The sequence below is a fragment of the Dipodomys spectabilis genome, unplaced genomic scaffold (assembly GCF_019054845.1).
Source record: "Dipodomys spectabilis isolate Male_0828 unplaced genomic scaffold, ASM1905484v1 ptg000019l, whole genome shotgun sequence".
Classification (NCBI taxonomy): Eukaryota; Metazoa; Chordata; class Mammalia; order Rodentia; family Heteromyidae; genus Dipodomys; species Dipodomys spectabilis.
In genome coordinates, this window is record NW_024870696.1 from 16,787,087 (window position 1) to 16,806,021 (window position 18,935).

The window sequence follows — 18,935 nt, forward strand, 5'->3', positions numbered from 1 at the left end:
TGTCACACCAGGAGGCGATACCAGAAGCCATCCCCAGCGTCATCTTCGCAAACCCCAAAACTAAGAGGTGAAAATGATCTCCCTGCAGCTGCCAGGCACCAGGGCGAGAAGACCAGAGGAGGGCAACACACACAGAACCCCTTACCAACGGACACACCACACAAGGATCAGCAAACAGGGTTCCAGAAAGATCTCCACCCCCCCACCCCTACCCCCTCCACCGCGCCCCGAAGCCCGGCACTGTTACCTGGAATCCTCGCCCTCCTTTGGGCTGTATCAGCTGCGGCTCCCCAAACCTCCACCGACCGGGGGGCGACTCCTCAAAGCTTCCAGAGCGGGGGGCCACATCTCCAGTGGCGGCTTTCCAAAGTTTTCACTTCATGGTTTCCCGTGGCCCTGCCGGCTCATCTCGGGGGGCTGTGTGTGGGGGGGGGTGCGAACGTCCGCCCCCCCAGCCTCAGCGGGTGGGTGGACAGATGGATGGGTGGATGGACGGACGGACCGACGGACGTCGCTCCCGAGCCCGCTCGCTCCCGCTCCGCGGGCGCCGCCGGGGTTACGCCGGGGGCCGGCTGCCTCCCCGCCGACCCGCGCGGACGCCAGACACCCCGAGCATTTTGGGGTGGAAGTAGAGGGGGGGGCCCCGGCGCCGGGCCGGGCGAGCCGAGGCTGGGGTGCGAGGCGGGGTAGAAAGCGGAGGAACGCGGACACCCCCACGGGGGGAGTCCGTCCACCCGTCTGTCCACCGAGGATCGAGCGGCGATCTTGCCTTCTTCCCCACCAACTCCTAAAGAGACTCAGCCGCCCGCTGGGTCGCCCGGCCCGTCAGCGCCGGGCGGGCGCGCGGGGGCCGCGCCTCCGCCTCCCCGCGGCTGCGGGCCGACCTGCGGGGGCCCTCGGAGCGGCGCGCGGCAGGTGCATGTCCCCGGCCGGTCCCGCGTGGGGCCGCCGTGCTCAGCGGAGGCGCCGCCGCCGGAGCCGCGCGCAGCCGCCCGGCCAGCCGGCGGAAGCCATCCACCCCCGGGCTGCAGCCGCCGCGCGAGTCCCCGCGCTCCGACTCGGCGCTCCGTACCTAAGCGGCGTCACCTGCAGACTCCGACACCGGAGCCCAGTCTTAAGATAACAATGCTGCCCGGCCTGCCCTCTCTCTCTTTTCTTTCTTATGCACGTAGCTTGGCAGCCAATAGGACGCAGCGCCACATTCCCCGAAGGTGCCCATTGGCTGGGCGGCCTGGCAGGGGCGGGCTGTGAGCCCCACTGGCTAACTCCCTTGGTTAGCTGGCAGGCCAGGGTATCAGCTCCGTTAACCCTCCCAGCCTTGCAGCAGGGACTTTCCTTTTCCTTTTTTTATTCTTCTTCTTCTTTTCTCTTCTTTCTTTCTTCTTTTTTTTTTTTTTTTGCTTTTGCAGAGAATAAGGAAGCCTTAGCTAAATTCATGGCTGGGGGTGGGGGGTGGGAGGTGGAAACTTGAGCGTGTGAAAGGCGCAGGAACACGGAGTAGCTGGGGAGCTAATTGCATTTTATTCTAATCTTCCTGAGTTACAATAATCATTTGTCCCGGCCCATTTTGTTTGCTTGCTTAACTAGAACTCTCAGAGATGGAGACCCATTTGAGCCATTTTCCTTCTAATTTGAGGTTTCATTCGGTTGTTCTGTGCATTTTAGCCTCCTGGATTACTTAATTAGCAGTGAGCCCCCAAGTAAGGAACAGCAGAGAGAGAGAGAGAGAGAGAGAGAGAGAGAGAGAGAGAGAGAGAGAGAGAGAGGGAGAGAGAGAGAGAGAGAGAGAGAGAGAGAGAGAGAGAGAGAGAGAGAGAGAGAGAGAGAGAGAGAGAACAGAGTTATAGGAGAAAGGATAGCAAGAACTCTGTAACATGGCTGAAGAGAGATTTGGCAGCGCTGGACAAATTAAGAAACCTCTTGCCCCACACATCAAGGCTATGAAGATGAAGGCAGCGGTGAACTTCAGAGAACTGGGGGGACATGAAGGGGGAAAAATATCCTGCTTCCAAAAAAGGGAATTGTTCTGCCTGTGGTGTTTTCTCTCCGCGCATCTCCATTGACTTCAGTGTGTCAGGAAGAGGGACTTGGTTTTTAAAGGAAGACTAGAGCTTTCAGAACAGGACCAGCCTTGTGTCTGTGAAGCAGGTGCTGTTGCTGAGCCTGTGAATTAAGAGGGAAGGAGGGAGGGAGGAGGAAAGGAAGGAGGGGAGGAAAAAAGAAAGGGAAGAAAATAGTAACTTTGAATTGAAGAGTGTGCATCGCATTTTTTTTCGTGTTCCAGGGAAAGAGAAAAACTGAGATATGCGGAGCTAGTGACATACTAACATGAAATTCTGGCTAGAATATGGGAGAGTCAGAGTTGAAGAAAAATCCAATTCAATGGAAGGGCTGGAGGTTGGAACTGCTGGAAAGAATGTGTAGAGACACATTAAGTTCCATGATGGGAAGAATCTGCAGAAGAGAATATACAGCCTGAATGGGAGAGAAGAGTCTCGAATGGGAGGAACACCAGAATCTATTTTGTTCAAAGCTAAAACAAGTAAATAATTAAATAATGACTGTCAATGTGATATACAGCTGTATTAGCTAAATGATGTCAGGTCAAGATGTTCAAGAAAATTAGAAATAGCATCTCATTATGTCTTCTCATACCCACCTCTTCTTGACTTTCATCTATATTTTTTCTTCTGACATACTTCTTCATAGTCTGCCTAAACTACATAGCAGGCCACAGCCTACTTCCTTATCTGGGATAAGCTATTCAAGTCTGCTAGTGAGAGTCTAAATCTATGGCTGCCCAATTGCTGTGCTATTCTTTTCTGTAATAAGACACTGAATCTTGGAGTTCTTGTAAAATAATGAGTGTATGGAGAGTGAGTAAATGGAGGAGGTGGCTGAACAAATGGTTACCAGTTGGAATTAAAAAGAAATTTAAACTTTTCTATTGTAGAAGCAGAGATGGGGTGGAGTTGGCAGGGAAAAACTTATTGTGTATTTCCCTATGTGGACCAACCTATGCAATACACTTTTAGCTGGGTGACATACATATTTTAAAAATCCACAAGTGCACATTTGAGTGAACATTTACTCATATATGCAGTCATATAATAACTATTATCTACATCATGTTCAGCACCCAAAATGTATGGTCTGCTGCTTCTCAGTTTAAAATCCTCCAGCCCCAGAAGGCATACCATTCTGATTCCTTTCCCCAAAGATGGTTACTACATGCTTTAGAATTCTTACATGCTTTAGAATTCTGTAAATATAGTGTCTTACAGCATTTGATCTTCTATGTCTTATTTCTTCACTCATCATTCTGTCTGGGAGACTCATCCATGCATATGCACTTTTTAAATTGCTGTGTAGTATTCCATTGCTTAGCTATATGGAGATTCCATTCTTCTGTTGATGAATATTTGGGTTTCTTGCACTTTTGTGTATTATTATAATTAAAACCTGGTAGGAATGGTCTTATCCTTTGGTATGTACACGCATCCATTTTCCTAGGTAAACATGAAATGTCTAAATCATGTAATTTGCTTTTGCTACAACATCTTGTGAATATGATATTAACATCTATTTCCTATTTGAAATAGTTGATAAAGGTGATAATGGTGCTGATTGTCTCTCCTGAACATCAAGTAAGTGTCTAAAATGAGCACATAGTCTATTCTAGGATATGAGAGATGGCATAAAACAACTGGGCCTAGAATCTCTCATGGTTCCCCTACAAATTATCCATTTTTATTTCTACTTCATAGATAAAATTATTGAAGAGAGTTTGTGGGAATAGGTTTTACCTTTCTGTGTATGAACATGTGTGTGCATATGAGTAAGTATTTAGTGAGGTGAGCTAAGAAAAGAAGTGCTGGAAGTTCTCACTGAGAACATCTGAAGAAATGGGACAGTTGGAAGAATAAAGCATGTAATATGCCAGGTAAACAGAAAGGTATGGGGAACAGTGAAAATAGGAAACTAGCTTTAATTTGATGTGTGTAAGGAGTTAAGGAGGGGTTACAGGAAATAAATAGTATATATTTGGAAATCTAACTTTTCTAATCATGATGTTTGCACTTTATCTTTTAGAAAAAGGAAAAGCAGAATACTGCCATGAGAGCAAGACTTCACAAAGATCCACTTGGTACATATGTACAGAATTGGTTGGTAGCAAGACAAGTAATCAGAAGCTATTTATTAGAGTCAAAGAAAGAGGCTACTAGCACTTAGAAATGGGAAGTCAGATCTCAGGTGAAAAGTCAGTAGTGGCGACAACATAACTTGTTATTTCATAGTGTTGTAAGGAATAAAATAGTTGCATGTAGTATATGTTACCTGCGAGATGAGTGGAAATGCTTTTAAACACTTCTGTTGTGTTTAAATTGTTAAGAATGGTCCAAGCCCCTCCAAATAAGAAAATTATGAAGACTTAAATCCATGCCATTTTTTACATGTTGTCTTTCATAAAAGTGATGATTGAGATGGATACATATAAAGCCTCACCTATTATATAGATACAGGATACAGTAGGTTATCTGTAAGTTCAATCTCTACTCTCACCTGTCTTTAATTCTTAAAAAAGGAGAACATGCGATATATCCATTAGAAAGCTGCTTGCTAATATACTTTGGCTTAATGCCAGGATGCCAGGTTTGCAAACAAAACTTACTTTGCAGAAACCAATTACCCCAGAAAAAAATATGCTTTTATTTCCACAGCTTCTTTTGTTTGACTCTTTCAATGGTAATAAAGACATGAAATATCAACTTCCAATATTTAACATATATATATATATTTTAAGTTGATTAGATAATGCTGGGCACCAGTGGCTCATGTCTGTAATCCTAGCTACTCAGGAGGCTGAGATCTGGGGATCACAGTTCAAAGCCAGTTATGTGAAAGCCCCAGTGAAACTCTTATTTCCAATTAACTACTAAAAAAGGTAGATGTGGAGTCATGGATCAAGAGGTAGAGCCCTAGTATTGAGCAAAAACAATATCAGGGACAGTGGCCAGGCCCTGAGTTCAAGGCCCAGCCAGGACCAGCTCAGAAGAAGAAGGAAGAAGAGGAGGAGGAGGAGGAGGGGGTGGAGGAGAAAGAGGAGTTGATGATGACAACTAGATATTTACTTTTTTTTCTGACATGACCCAGTATTCTTCAGAATTAGAAGGAAAGATTTCAACATGATAGTAGGTTACATCCAACACATGAGGGATATTTTTCCACCCACATTTGGAATGATGCCAGGATATGGTGTATGTTCATTTGTTTGCTAATGGACTTCTGTGATATACAGCATCTTGCTATGGTCTTAGTGTCTTGTGTTAGTAGAGTATGGTCTTGTGTTAGTAGAGTAATCTTGCAAAGCATCTAATTATTTCACTAACTTCAGTTTCCTCACCTGCTACGTAAACATTTGAGGAAACAGAGATTCTAGTTCTAGTTCTTTTGTGTCATTTCTCACATGCTAGGACTGTGTTTTCCTGCCAATACTCTAATGACCTCCACAATGACCTCGACAATTTTCAATGACAATCTTGACCACCTATGTTTAATATATTTTAATACTAATGAAAATAAATGTATCACAGTTTTTTTTTATCTGCTTCAATAACTCAGGACAACCATAACAGGAGCATGAGTTTTTAAAAGGCCATTAGCTACTGTATCTTTTATTTTTTGCAATAGTTTATAATGCTATATGGTAATATAACCTTTGGTGAATCTGGGATGTCAGGTTTAAAAACTAAACTTACTTCAAAGTGTTTGTTTTGGTTTGTTTGTGTCTTTTTGGTGGTAAGCAAGTATTTTGGTTCCTAAAGGTGACAGTTAATACACTGATTGAATGAGATTGAACTATTCAACTACATTCATCTAGTGAAATGGATAACACTTTTTTTTTGTTTTGTTTTGTCTTTTAAAGGATGCACATTTGCGATTGTCTATAAATTTACCCTGGATAGATTGAGAATACATTTGTTTCTGCAGCTGAAGTCCTCTTTGAGAAAGGTGGTGCATTAAATTTCTAGAGTGGAAACTTAGCTCAACATAGTCTTAAAACGCATAAGTGTTTAAATCAGCATTGAATAAAAAGTGTTGGAGAGTCACACTTTTGAAATAAGTTATTGGTTATCATGTGAGAGAAAGTTCAGTTAAATATCAGATTTCAGCATTTCCCAAATGTCACCCTCTACCGCTGTTTATGCACACTGCTATCATTTTTAAATGGCAACAATACCAAGTATCGTTGGGAACAGATCTTGCCAGGATTTGGGGATGGTGGCGGTGGTGGTCTTCAGAATATTTAGGCAAAGTGCTAAATATCTGCTCTGTTCTCTTGAAGCTGAGTTAGGTTTACCTTGGCTCGCATTGGAAGATATTCTTACTTATTATTTTTCCACTTGCTTAGGGTAGTCAGAAGCTTTATTCCCCCCCCACATTTTCTCCCAGTTCTGTTCACTTGCTGCGTTTTCTAAAATTAAAGGCTCAACATTTCTTTGAGCTAAGCTTGCTTTTTTCTGTCAATTTTATAACTCTCCATATTCCCCCAAATAATCCTTTTATTGGTTAGTATAGATAACACTCAGGACAGAAATGAAAAGGCAAAAAGTTGCATTGTATTCCCCCCCCCCAATTTCCCGTACACATCTAGCCAACTTTCTGCATCCATATAACAAAGATTTTCTTTAAATATTCTGCAAAGCCAATGCTGAGTAAAAAAGTGCACAAGGGTGCATTTATTTCAGCAACCCATTTATCCACCAGAGAGATCCAACTGAGTCATGAGTTTAAGGAAAAGGAAAGAGTATTAGGCAAGCTATAGTCACACACACACACACACACACACACACACACACACACACACACACACACACACACATCACTGAAGGAATTTTTAGCTAGAACCCCATACCCTCACACACACCTGCTCAAGTGTGTGCCTGTGGATGCCTGTCTCCAGCCTAGTGCCACAGGATGCGACATTACAAACCCGAAATTTTAAGCATGCCGTGCAGGTAATTAATGGCCAAGCGCGCGGCTCCTCCGGGAGGATGCGAAGCCAGGAACACCCGCAGCCAGCTGGGGGCTGACCCGATTGCCTAGAATCCCCGGCTCCCTTCCTCTAGCCTCCCAGCGTCCTTCCTTCCCTTTTCCACCCTCCTCCTCCTCCCTCCCTCCCCCCCAACCCTCCCATTTCCCTTCCCTAGATAAGCGGCTCAGGGAAACAAAGAAAGAATCTGGGATCTCCAGACAACCAGCGCTGGGAAGCAGTCCCTGGGCAGGCAGCATCCTTTTCCGGGGATCAGGGCTCCCCGGCTCTCCATCCCCTCCCCAGCCTCCCCCCCCCCAGCCCCCGCCTCCCGCGCTCGCTCGCTGCGCCCTCCCCACCGGCTTCCTCCCCCACCATCGCCGCGGCGCTGGGAGGAAGGCGGCCGGGGCTCAAGATGGCTTTAGCCGGGCTCTGCGCCCTGTTGGCCTGCTGCTGGGGGCCAGCCGCCGTGCTGGCCACGGCCGCCGGCGACGCCGATCCCTCCAAGGAGCTGGAATGCAAGCTCAAGAGCATCACGGTGTCGGCGCTGCCCTTCCTGCGCGAGAACGACCTGAGCATCATGCACAGCCCCTCGGCCTCCGAGCCCAAGCTCCTCTTCTCCGTGCGCAACGACTTCCCCGGAGAGATGGTCGTCGTGGACGATCTGGAGAACACCGAGCTGCCCTACTTCGTGCTGGGTGAGTCCTGGGGGGAGGGTCGGGGTGGCCCGAGGAGGAGGAGGAGGAGGAGGAGGAGACGCGGGACCGGAGCCCCCGCCCCACCCCCACCCGGGCCGGCTCCACACCCCCCTTGGCCACCCACCCTCCCCTCCCCCACTCCCACCTCCCCGGATCCGCCCCATTCTCCCCACCACCACCATTCTCCACACCCACTTGCAGGCAGTGTCCCAGACTTCTCTCCCACATCTAACCTGGATGGCTGGGCCTTCTCTGCCCCGACCCTCCCCCGCCCCCAAGACACAGGTTGCATGAGTCTCCCAGAAAACCTTGTATCTAGTCTGGACTTCCTGGCTTTAATTCCGGAGACAAGCTCCAAACACCTGTCTGGTCACCTGCTTCTCCCTCATAAGCCTTCTCCTCGGTTCCCAGGCCACATGCTTGTAGTCCTTGGACACTAAACACCCACAGTCATTCCCAAGGGCTCTAGAGACAGGTATTGTGTCATCACCTTGCTAGGCATGTGCAGGCCCAACTGCACTGTCTGGATCCCTAGTCTTCATTCATTGAGAACTCTTGATCTCTCCCTGGGCTATTGACTCTTCTCTTTTCCCAAACACTCAAGTTTCTTACAACCCCTGGAGTTTATTCTTTGGAAGTTTGGACCTCTGTGTATAAGTCTAACCTCCATGTTCAGCCACCTCTACATCTTGCCACATGACAGATTCTTGTACAAGAAGATTTCCTAACTGTGGTCTGTTAATATAGGTCTCTTTGTTTCCAGAGCTATCTTAGAAAGGCGTGCACAAAGAATGACCACCCTGGGCAAGAGGCTCTTCATTCCTTCGTTTATTTACTCCTCTCCTTCTTGCTATCTCTCTTGCAATTTTCTTAGGCACTACAAAATTCCTTCAGGTATTGCAATCCTGACATCACTTTGAATTACCTCTCTTTTTTTGTTACCAAGTCCCAAAGATATTAGGGTCCTGCACCACAGATACAAAGCACCACCTCTCCACGTGCAATTGTGCCTCTTCGCGTGTGGTGTACTACCACAGTTCAACCCAGTTCTTTAGTGATGTTGGACATTTCCTTGCTGTTCTTAGGAGAGGATGGAAAGGTAATCACCGTGCAGCCTCTTGATCCAAAGAACAAAAATGACATCCAAGACACTGTTACATCTACTTATTATCCTACCAACTTCAGCTCACTTGGCAGGAACAGGATTTCTGATGGCCATTTGAAGGTTAGAGCTACATGTTGAATTTTCTTTTTTTTTTTTTTTTTGTCGGTCGTGGGGCTTGAACTCTGGGCCTGGGCGCTGTCCCTCAGCTCTTCAGCTCAAGGCGAGCGCTCTACCACTTGAGCTACAGCGCCACTTCCAGTTTTCTGGTGGTTTATTGGAGATAGGAGTCTCACGGTCTCTCCTGCCCGGGCTGGCTTTGAACCGCGATCCTCAGATCTCAGCCTCCTGAGTAGCTAGGATTACAGGCGTGAGCCACCAGCGCCCGGCACTACATGTTGAATTTTCACATCTCTCTCTTGCTCTTCCTTCACAAGGATAGATCTTCATACTGAAAACCTTAGGCAATAAGGGAGTAAACACTTACTTCCCAAACCCCAATGGAAAAGCACTTTCTAAGTCTATCTGGATTCTTGAAAAGTTGGCTTGTAACTTAACTCAAGTGAACCCATGCAAGCCAACCTCCACTCTTGATAGGATTATTTATTTTTGCTTGAGAAGATATCAATACCATAAGTAAAACTGGGGGTAGGCTAGCATATATTTACTACCCATTACAATGTGTAATTGCTGGACATTCAATGGATGCAAAGCTTGTGTTGAAGTCATGCTGAGTGCAAATATAACTTGTTCATCATACTATATAAGACTGAATAGAGAGGATATGCATTTATTTCTCTCTTTTTTTTTTTTTGCCAGGCCTGGGGCTTGAACTCAGGGCCTGGGCACTGTCCTTGAGCTTCTTTTGCTCAAGGCTAGAACTCTACCACCTAGCCACAGTGCTACTTCTGGCTTTTTCTGTTTTTGTGGCATTGAGGAATTGAACCCAGGGCTTCATGCAGGCTAAGCAAGCACTCTACCACTAAGCCACATTCCTAGCCGAGGATATTCATTTCTAAGAGTTTCTGTTTCTGTGTTCTGCATGTAGTGTTTCCTGTGCATGAACAGGGTCATGTGTGGAGGTAAACAAAAGAGGTTGCCCAGAAATTATTCCAAGCTCTACTTATTTTCCCCAGTCCTAAAGCCAGGACTTAGACTGTGACATGCCTCCTTGTGTCTGATACAGACAACAAAAGCACAGATATTAAAGTATGGGTTTTCTGCCTTGCTGTGCAAAGCTACCCATGGCAGCTCCCTGTTGTGGTTGCTATAGTAACCTGCTGCCATTTGGCATTTAGACATAGGCATAGGCCCACTTTCACTTCAGGGCCAGATGTACTTTTTAAATGCATTGATTGTCCTCTACTTTCCCAGTCACCAGCCATGTGCTGGTATCTCATCCTTCACGTCTAGATTTCTCAAGGGGAGTAGGAACAAATGTGAAATCTCAGGTTTGTTGGTGGAACCAAGCTGAGCCAAAAGGGAAAGAAGTCCATGTTCTTGTTTTAGATGTTAACTTTTGTTAACTGGAACCCAGTTTTATAATCTATCCTTTGGAGGAATTTGAGTCAATGAGTGTTGGGAGCTCATGTACTTATTAGCTCACTTGGGCACTGTTAGGACACAGAAGATAACAGATAAAAATCTCCTCAGGTAATCTCTAGTTCTCAGAAACACAAAGATATCTGTAAGACTGTAGTGACACATGGTTGTGTTTTGGGGTAATACCAAGTACAGGAGGCTTCAAGAATGAAATGCATCCATAAAAGTAGACTCATGGAAGAGGTCTCTTGACCCAAGCAGATCCTGTCATCTGTTTGGGTGGAAAAATACAAACAAGCAGACACTACAAAAACAAGTTGTGGTTTCCTTTCACCTAAGGAGCAAGTCTTCTTATTTTAATGAGACAAACAAGGGTTTTCTCATTTCAAACAAGAGTTTTCTTGAAAATATCACTGTAGCTGACTTTCCAAGTTTCTTATCCCACCACACCTGCCATGGGATTTTGGATTATTTGAAGACTTTTCACATGCCATTTCATTTGCCTTCGAGTCTCTTTTCCCTTCCCTACCAAGCAGTCATCAATTACTAAATCCTACACCTGTCCTCTCTCCATAAAGCCTTTCAGACACCTTACAAAGGTAGTCTTAGCCCAATGCACTCTCAAGTTCTTTGCATGGATTTGGAAGACAGAAGTGAAGACATGAATACAATTTAAGGTAGAATTGATTTCGCTTATTGTCAGAGAAGCAAAGACATTTGATGTCACAGGAAAAGACAAGCAGAGGATGGTGCTGGTAATGAATATGGACTGAGAGGACATGCCCACATGGGTATAATGTGAAGATCAGCTTGACTAGAGTAGCCTTGAGATATGATAGGGCCATACCTAGTTCTGGGAGGTGGGGCATGGTTCTTCTAATGAAGGCCAGGCAGGGAGGGCTTGTTGGCATGGAAAGCAGTGGAGCTTGGTTCCAGACACCTATGCACCAGTGTTGTCACTCTTGCTTATGGAATAATCTCACATGGGAGGGGAGGAGGAGTTCATGTCTCCAGTTCTTTGATAGTAGGTTTGCAAATTGCTGTATGAGGGCTTGATGTAACTTTAAGTTTTATTTTGTTTGACTACCCATAGTCTTGAGTTGGAATGGTTTTATCTGAGAATGTCATTTCCAGCATGCTGATATTTATAGTATAGTGGCTGGCCTGATTAATGGTATGTTTCTAATAACTTCAATCCAGATAGTCTAAATCTCTGCTTTCAGATGTGTTGTAAAATTCTCCAGAGTTTTAGAACATAGCAGTAATTTATAATTTAAAATACATGGGTATATAAGCTTTAATATTCTTTCAGGGGAAATTAAAGGTTTGCCAAGTTCATCAACTACAATTTCCTATCTCAGCTAAAATTTTATACCATAGTCATTTTTAAACAGTAGACCTCCCTACTTCTGGAGGCATAGTTGATTTTTGAGGCAGTTAACTTGAAGCATGACCTCCAGGTTTTCAGTGCTATGAACAAGATACATTTATTAGTCTCATTACTGTTTGAAGACGATGCCTTGCTGTTATAGACCCAACGATTGAGCTTTTGCATGTGTAAAACTGAGTGAAGAAAGCTATTGTCCTTGTCCCTTGGAGTTTCTCTTTACTGTCATGGCTTTTGATTGAAGCAAGTATACCTGAAGGTAAATCAATCAATCCTTAGCGATCTAGCAGCTTCCCACGTGCAAGGTACTGTTTAAAGTGTTTGAAGCAGTTCAGTGTGGTGGTTAAAAGAACAAGCTATGAAGATAGATCTGGTGTCAACCTCTGGCTCGCCACCTGTTTCAACAGTGCAGAAAAATGAGGAGAAGGGCGGGAAAATGAATTACTTAGGGTCCCCTATCTAACATTTCATGGATCCATCAGGTCAATAGGATGTTTAGGATTTTCTCTGAGTTACTATCTCATACATGCCTATTCCTGCCCCTGCCCCAAACTGTTGCTTTTGTAGGTAGAGAAAAGGAGCCCTGAAATGTTTGGGATGAGGAAAGCACACTCACTTTGTATAGATGAATCTTTTATGATTTCTATGCAAATGCCTCTTGAACCTCATTGTGAATATCATTGAGTATCATTGAGTGATTTCTGAATAAGCTTTCTTAACACAGAAGGTAAATCTGCATAAAGGAATATTTAAGTATTTATCTAAGAAGAATTTGGGAATCTATATTTTACTCATGGTTTCCAGGTTTGGGTAATAATTTTTCCTTGTTGCCTGGCGGTGTGTTCTGGTATCCACAGGCATGATAAATAGGAAGGATGGGGGTGGGGGAAAGTGTGAAGATCATATGCTCAGTGCTCTTCTGAGAAGTGCCTTCTAGAACTGCAAATTGAGAATAGCAAATTGAGAATAGCAGATAGATGGGGTCATGGAGTCATACCAAAGCTACTGTGGTATTAACTCTTTATGAGGCCCTGGATCTTTGCATAGTAGATGGTTTGCGTGTAAAATTCACTGTCAGAGATATGATAAGTGAACTGCTTGAGTAGCACTTACTGGACTTTTTAATTGGCTTCAAAGTTATATTGAGCATAATTTTATATTTATAGGTGAGCTTTGGACTAACAGGAAGCAATTAAAATATGTATCATTAACTTCACACATCTCTGTATCTTCCCACTTGAGAACAAACTTTAAAATTGATTTCTTACCGTTCTTTTGCTCTCTACAGCGAACTGTAGAGAACAAATGTGTTTATTGGCAGCCCCATTCGAGTAGGGTATGAATGTAGCAATTTCAAGGTAGGGTCTTCAGCACTTATAGAACTTGTACTAGCAGAATAGAGTAATTTATGGCATTGAGAGGGTTATTATTTACTGTTTCTCCACAGAAATGTAGATTTTTACATCAAAGGAATTTTGAATGCAGGAGTGATGAATTTTACAACACTTCAAATGTTCTTCTAGATATGCTGATGTGGTTTGAATTTGAGGCATTGGAGTTTTTGAAGGAAAAATAAAGTACATGCTTAATTATTCCCCTTTGGAGGCGAGATTGAGATCTAGTTTCATAAAACACAGAACACATATACATGTCTGCCTGCCTGCCTGCTTGCCTTGCTTCCTTGCTTCCTCTCTTCCTTTCCTTCTCCCTCCCTGCCTCCCTGCCTCCCTGCCTCCCTCCTTCCTTCCTTCCCTCCCTCCCTCCTTCTCTCCCTCCTTCCCTTCCTTCCTTCCTTCCTTCCTTCCTTCCTTTCTTCCTCTCTTGCTTTCTTCCTTTCTTTCTTCCTTATTTTCAAAATATAATTAAAAACAAAAAGTTTCTCTGATTAAGGTCAGTTTAAAGGGTAGAAATTGGAACCTTTCATCTTTCTCCACTATAAAGTTACTCCTTCTCCCCTTCCTGTACTTGACTGTACACCAGCAATATTACAGGGATGTAGAGTTGTGGTCTGCCTTTTTGTAGAATGAGGATCCGTGTAAATTGTTTTGACTGATTCTGTAAAGAGAGAATGGTCACTTCTCTTCTGTTCATTTATTCATTTTATCATTTATTCATATCAAATGGACTCATGAATATTTATATACTACTTTGGATTTTAATTCAATACTACTTTATTGATTTTATTGCTCCAAAAGGTTTGTACCAGCTTGGCTAATGGGGACTCTTCCAGCTTGCTACTATGTCTCTTTGGTGTACCCTTGTCAATGTACAGTTTGGATTTTGTTTTCCAGAACTTCCATACTTTCTGTTATTATCATCTCCCCTCGGTTTGTCTTTTACATTGTCTGTTCCTTCCTAGCTGGTCTCCAAGGACTTGAACTCTTTTCACTGGAAAATACTATTAGACCTTACACTAAGGTCTATTTTAATATAAATACATTGCTTATTATGACTGCATTCTCTCACCATTCCTCTTCTCCAGTCATCTGATCTGCTCCTTTTAACCCTAGACATGGTTTCAGCTTCCTAGTATTTATTTTATCAACATGCTGGTGAATTGCTCAAATGGGTTACAACTATAGAAATCCAACCTTTTGTATCCCATACTTTAGTCAGTTTGGTATTGCATATGTGCATATGACCCAATAAGTGTTTTTATAAATGTTTATATTTCAGATCTAACTTCCACATAGGATAGAAAACATGCACCCTTTGTCTGAGTCTGAGTCTGTCTGAGTCTGTCTGAGTCTGATTTGTTTCACTCATTGTAATTTCCACCCCAGGTCCATTTAGTTCCTTTCAAGTGACATGATATTCTTCCTGATGCATGAGTAAAATTGAGGGGATGGGTGAAGTTGGGATAGATGGAGCAGGGGGAATAATGAAGAAGGAGACACTGCTTACGATGTGTTGTATAAATAAATTAACATTAGACATAAACTAACTCCTTTGCATAATGACTTAAAGAGGATTCCATACTTCTACTCAGTCAAAAACAATTTTACAGTCTAGAAGTCTTTGTTTTAATTCCATTTACTGCAACATGAAGTCTTAAGAAGTTTCTAAAAGCTCAGGCTCCTTTCGATGGGCTCTCACAAAGAGGGTTTCTCTGGGAGAGCCACTTCTCCTTCAGCTAAACCCAGCCACCTTTCCCTCGATTTTCTTCATCTTTCTTATCATTGTCTTTCACATGTTCCAGGAAAACTGTCTGAACTCTTAGAGGGCCTGATATGCTCAATATCCACACTAATTATCTTGGCAAGAATTGTGTCTTTCTCTTAGCAATCATGCCTATAGCATTCTGGGTAACACTCTGTACTCTTCCAGTTTTGCCACGGCAACATTTGTAGGGCATTACTTTCTAAGCAGTACTATTCCTTACATCTACAAAACCCTCTTCCTGAAAATTCATATAAGTGTGCCTATAGGAACAGCTCCATGAATTCTAAAAGGCTTCAAGAATATCTCTTGGTTACTACTCCTCTTTCTGCTTCTGTTTGTCGTCTTGGTTCTAGTGAATATCTTATTATAGGTTTATCTTTGTTGTTTGTATGCTTGCTTTGTTACCTGTTTTCTTCTGTGAATTCAGTACACACAATTGGTCAATCATATCTCTCAGTTCACAGTGTTGTGAATTTTATCATACACCCACGAAAGCCCTCTTTTTCCAGTGATTATTAGCTTGTCTGCTTGTATGTTTCCATTGTACATCTTTATTTGCATATCTTATCTGCCCTTTGCTATAGGCATCCTAATTTACTTACCTCTTATTTTTCTTGCAAATATGTAGACTTGTTTCACATTGACATAATTTTATATTTGATCTTAGCCTACAGGCCAAGAAGTGATCACATTTCTTTTTACTTCTTAAAATCCTTTATTTAACTGATCAATAAAATAACATAAAATTATGGCCAAGAATGTGGCTTAATGGTAGAGTGCTTGTCTAGCATGCATGAAGCCCTGGGTTTGGTTCTTCACTACCACATAAACAGAACAAGCTAGAAGTGGCACTGTGGCTCAAGTGGTAGAGTGCTAGCCTTGAGCAAAAAAGAAACTCAGGGACAGTACCCAGGCCCTGATTCCAAGCCCCAGGACTGGCAACAAAACAAAACAAAACATAAAAAATTATGCATGTTAATGCAGTATGCAATATCTTGATGTATGAATACACTATATCATCTTTAATTTGGATGAAGTAAATTTCATTTTCACATTTTTGTTAACATCTATTAACTTTTTGGCTTTTCTTGTTTGTTTATTTGTTTTTGTTTTTTTGTTTTGTTTTTTTTTTTTGGTCGGTCCTGGGGCTTGAACTCTGGGCCTGGGTGCTGACCCTCAGCTCTTCAGCTCAAGACAAGCGCTCTACCACTTGAGCTACAGCGCCACTTCCGGTTTTCTGGTGGTTTACTGGAGATAGGAGTCTCACAGTCTTTCCTGCTTGGGCTGGCTTTGAACCACAATCCTCAGATCTCAGCCTCCTGAGTAGCTAGGATTACAGGCGTGAGCCACCAGCGCCCGGCTTATTTGTTTTATTTTTATACCAGCAATCTCTTGCTTGGCTTTTCTGCTTGAGTTGCACTCTGTTACTTCAGCCACACCCCTACCACCAACTTTGTGCTAGTTATCTGGAATTAAGAGTCTCAAGGCCTTTTTAGTGGCTTAAAACCCCGATCTTCCTGAGTAGCTAGGATTACAGGTGTGAGCCACCAGCTTTGGCATCAATTTGTTTTAAGTAAATGGTGATGTGGTATGACACTCCAATTCTTTCTTGACTCAACACTGTATTTTAAAGAGGTACTCATGTTACTCTGTATGAATATAACCCTGTAGAGCCTTCTTCGATAGTGATAATGTTCAATATGTGCCTTATAGCATATGGTAGTTCCTAGTCATATATGGCTCTTGAGCTACACCTACTACAACAGAGAAATGTATTTTTACTTTCAAATTTTAATTTGATGACTAAAATAAACTTCACATGGCTAGGGAGTCCCATATTGAACAGCACTTATACAGAACAGCATCATTACAGCATTGCAAAGATTTATTTGACAACATAGTTTAGTCCACAGATTCTTCTCCATAATGGCTATCTATCACATTTTACCCACCTTAAGGTTGCACAGCAAGGTTGGCTTCTGCTGCCCATCACTAGAAATAGTGCTGAGATTACTGTCTTTGCACACATTTCCTTAAGGACTTCTATAGACATTTCTCTGAGGTTTGCCTAAATACTGCCAAATTGGGCTGCTCAGTTGGTTTTCCTCACCCAGTCTGTACTCTTATCAGTGACATTTGAAGCTTCTCATATTCCCATGTTCTCCATCAGTCTTGGAATTATATGGTTTTCAAGCATTTGCCAGTCCACTAAGAGCCTAGGAAAATTATTTTACTGTTGCCAGAATCAAGGCATGAACCCACCATTCTACCTTGCTCCACAAAACTCCCTTCTTAGGGAGCTTCCATGCACAGATCATTGCCTGGTAGAACTCAAGTGTGTAAATCTCTCGTGACTCTTATTGTGGCTTTGGATTATCCACTTTCTCTCTGGATATCAAATACAAATCCTGAGAATTGAAATTGGCTCTTACTCATTTTCTCCATCATTATCTCATCCTATGCCTTTACCTTTTTCCTCTGTTTCCTGTGTGGCTGTGGTGATGAATCTCAATTGTCAACTTGATTAGATTGAGAGATACCTAGGAGATCAATAAAGCACATCTCCTAGTACATTTGTGAGGGTATTTCTAGAGATGATTAGGTCATTATTAGAAGATTAGATAAGACTTCTGACCTAATGAATGGCTTAATTCATTGACAAGTTTAAAATTTAAATAGACTGTTGCGAGGCAGTAGAATTGTGAAAGACGAGGCTACCTGGAAGGTGTAGGTCACCGGGGGCGTGCCTTTGAAGGGTATATCCCCGACCTAGCCCTTTCCTATTACTCTTCTTTGGTACCTGCCCACTATAGGCAGCTTTCCTCTCCCATACCTTTCCATTACACTTCTGTCTTGTTACAAGCCTCGAAGTAATGGAGCAAGTCAGCTATGGGCTGACATTCCATAAGGCAGAAATACAGCCTTCTTCTTCAAAGTTGTTTCTCTCTGGCATGTGTCACAGTAACAAAAAGTGTGGCCAATTCAATGCCTTTTTCAGTCTGTCACCAATCCCTGCAGTGTCGACGTGGGAGCCAGCCTCCTCCTCTTCGCCCTCTTTCTCAAACTTTTCCTATTCACACAGGGGTGGGTGACCGTTTCCACTTGCACTGCTGCTTCCTACCCTGTGTTGTTTGCATCAGGACCATGTATGAGTGCTAGGGCCACTGAGTATAAAATACCTGGAGAGAACACTGTTGCTAAAATCAGAGTTCTAATAAGTCCTAGTATATAGGAAAGAGATTTATTTATTTATTTAGCAAAAAGACCTCTCAGAAATGAAAATCAGCTATGTTGGTGTACATCTGTAATTCTGGTACATGGGAGGCCGAGAGAGGAGGATTGAAAATTCGAGGCCAGCTGAGGAACCTGGACTAAGTAACAGTACTCTGTCTCAAAGAAGGGAGGGAGGAAGGAAGGAAGAAATATGTGTGTTTTTTTTTTTTAAACTGTAGACTTTGATATAAGGTTGCTTTAAAGACTCATCCTTCTACGTGCATGAAATTGCACTCTTTTCTCCAGAAATACTTCCGTTTTGGAACTTCACACGTCCAGCTCTGTCATCTGCTGCCCTTACTAATTGCCTCCATTTATCAGCTTCCAGGCCATTACCAGTGTGCTCTGTGCGGCCCCTCTGCTTTTTCCTTGGACTGACTGACCATAGAGCGTTCCATTAACCTTCTAGACCCAGGTCAAGGAATGCTTCCTTGAAAGGCAACACAGTAAATTTTGTTTTGGCTTTTCAAAGCCAGATGGTCTCTGCTGTAACTCCTCACAAGATATGTTCTGTAGCAAAACAACCATAGACAATAGGTAAATGAATGACTAGCTGTGTTCCTCTGCAATTCTATTCACCAAATCAGGCAACTGAGCCACAAGCCATCGTTAGCTAGCCTCTGATGTCAATGGTACACCTAGTATCTTGCTTTCCTTGACTCCCGCAGCTACAGCTTCAAAACCCTGTTTTGCTCACCCAGGGCCAGTCAGGCACATCTTTCTCATTCCCAAATGTCC

General features: G+C 43.3%; 1 protein-coding gene across 2 annotated transcripts in view; it reads left to right on the forward strand.

Annotated features, from left to right (window-relative positions):
- Positions 1-7,175: 7,175 nt before the first annotated feature.
- Positions 7,176-18,935, forward strand: part of Astn1 (astrotactin 1) — a 297,563-nt gene continuing 285,803 nt past the window's right edge. For both annotated transcript variants that reach the window (XM_042674444.1, XM_042674445.1), the window contains exon 1: positions 7,176-7,731. In XM_042674444.1, coding sequence (XP_042530378.1) covers positions 7,449-7,731 — 283 coding nt within the window. In that variant the 5' untranslated portion in view covers positions 7,176-7,448. The remainder of the gene's footprint in view (positions 7,732-18,935) is intronic.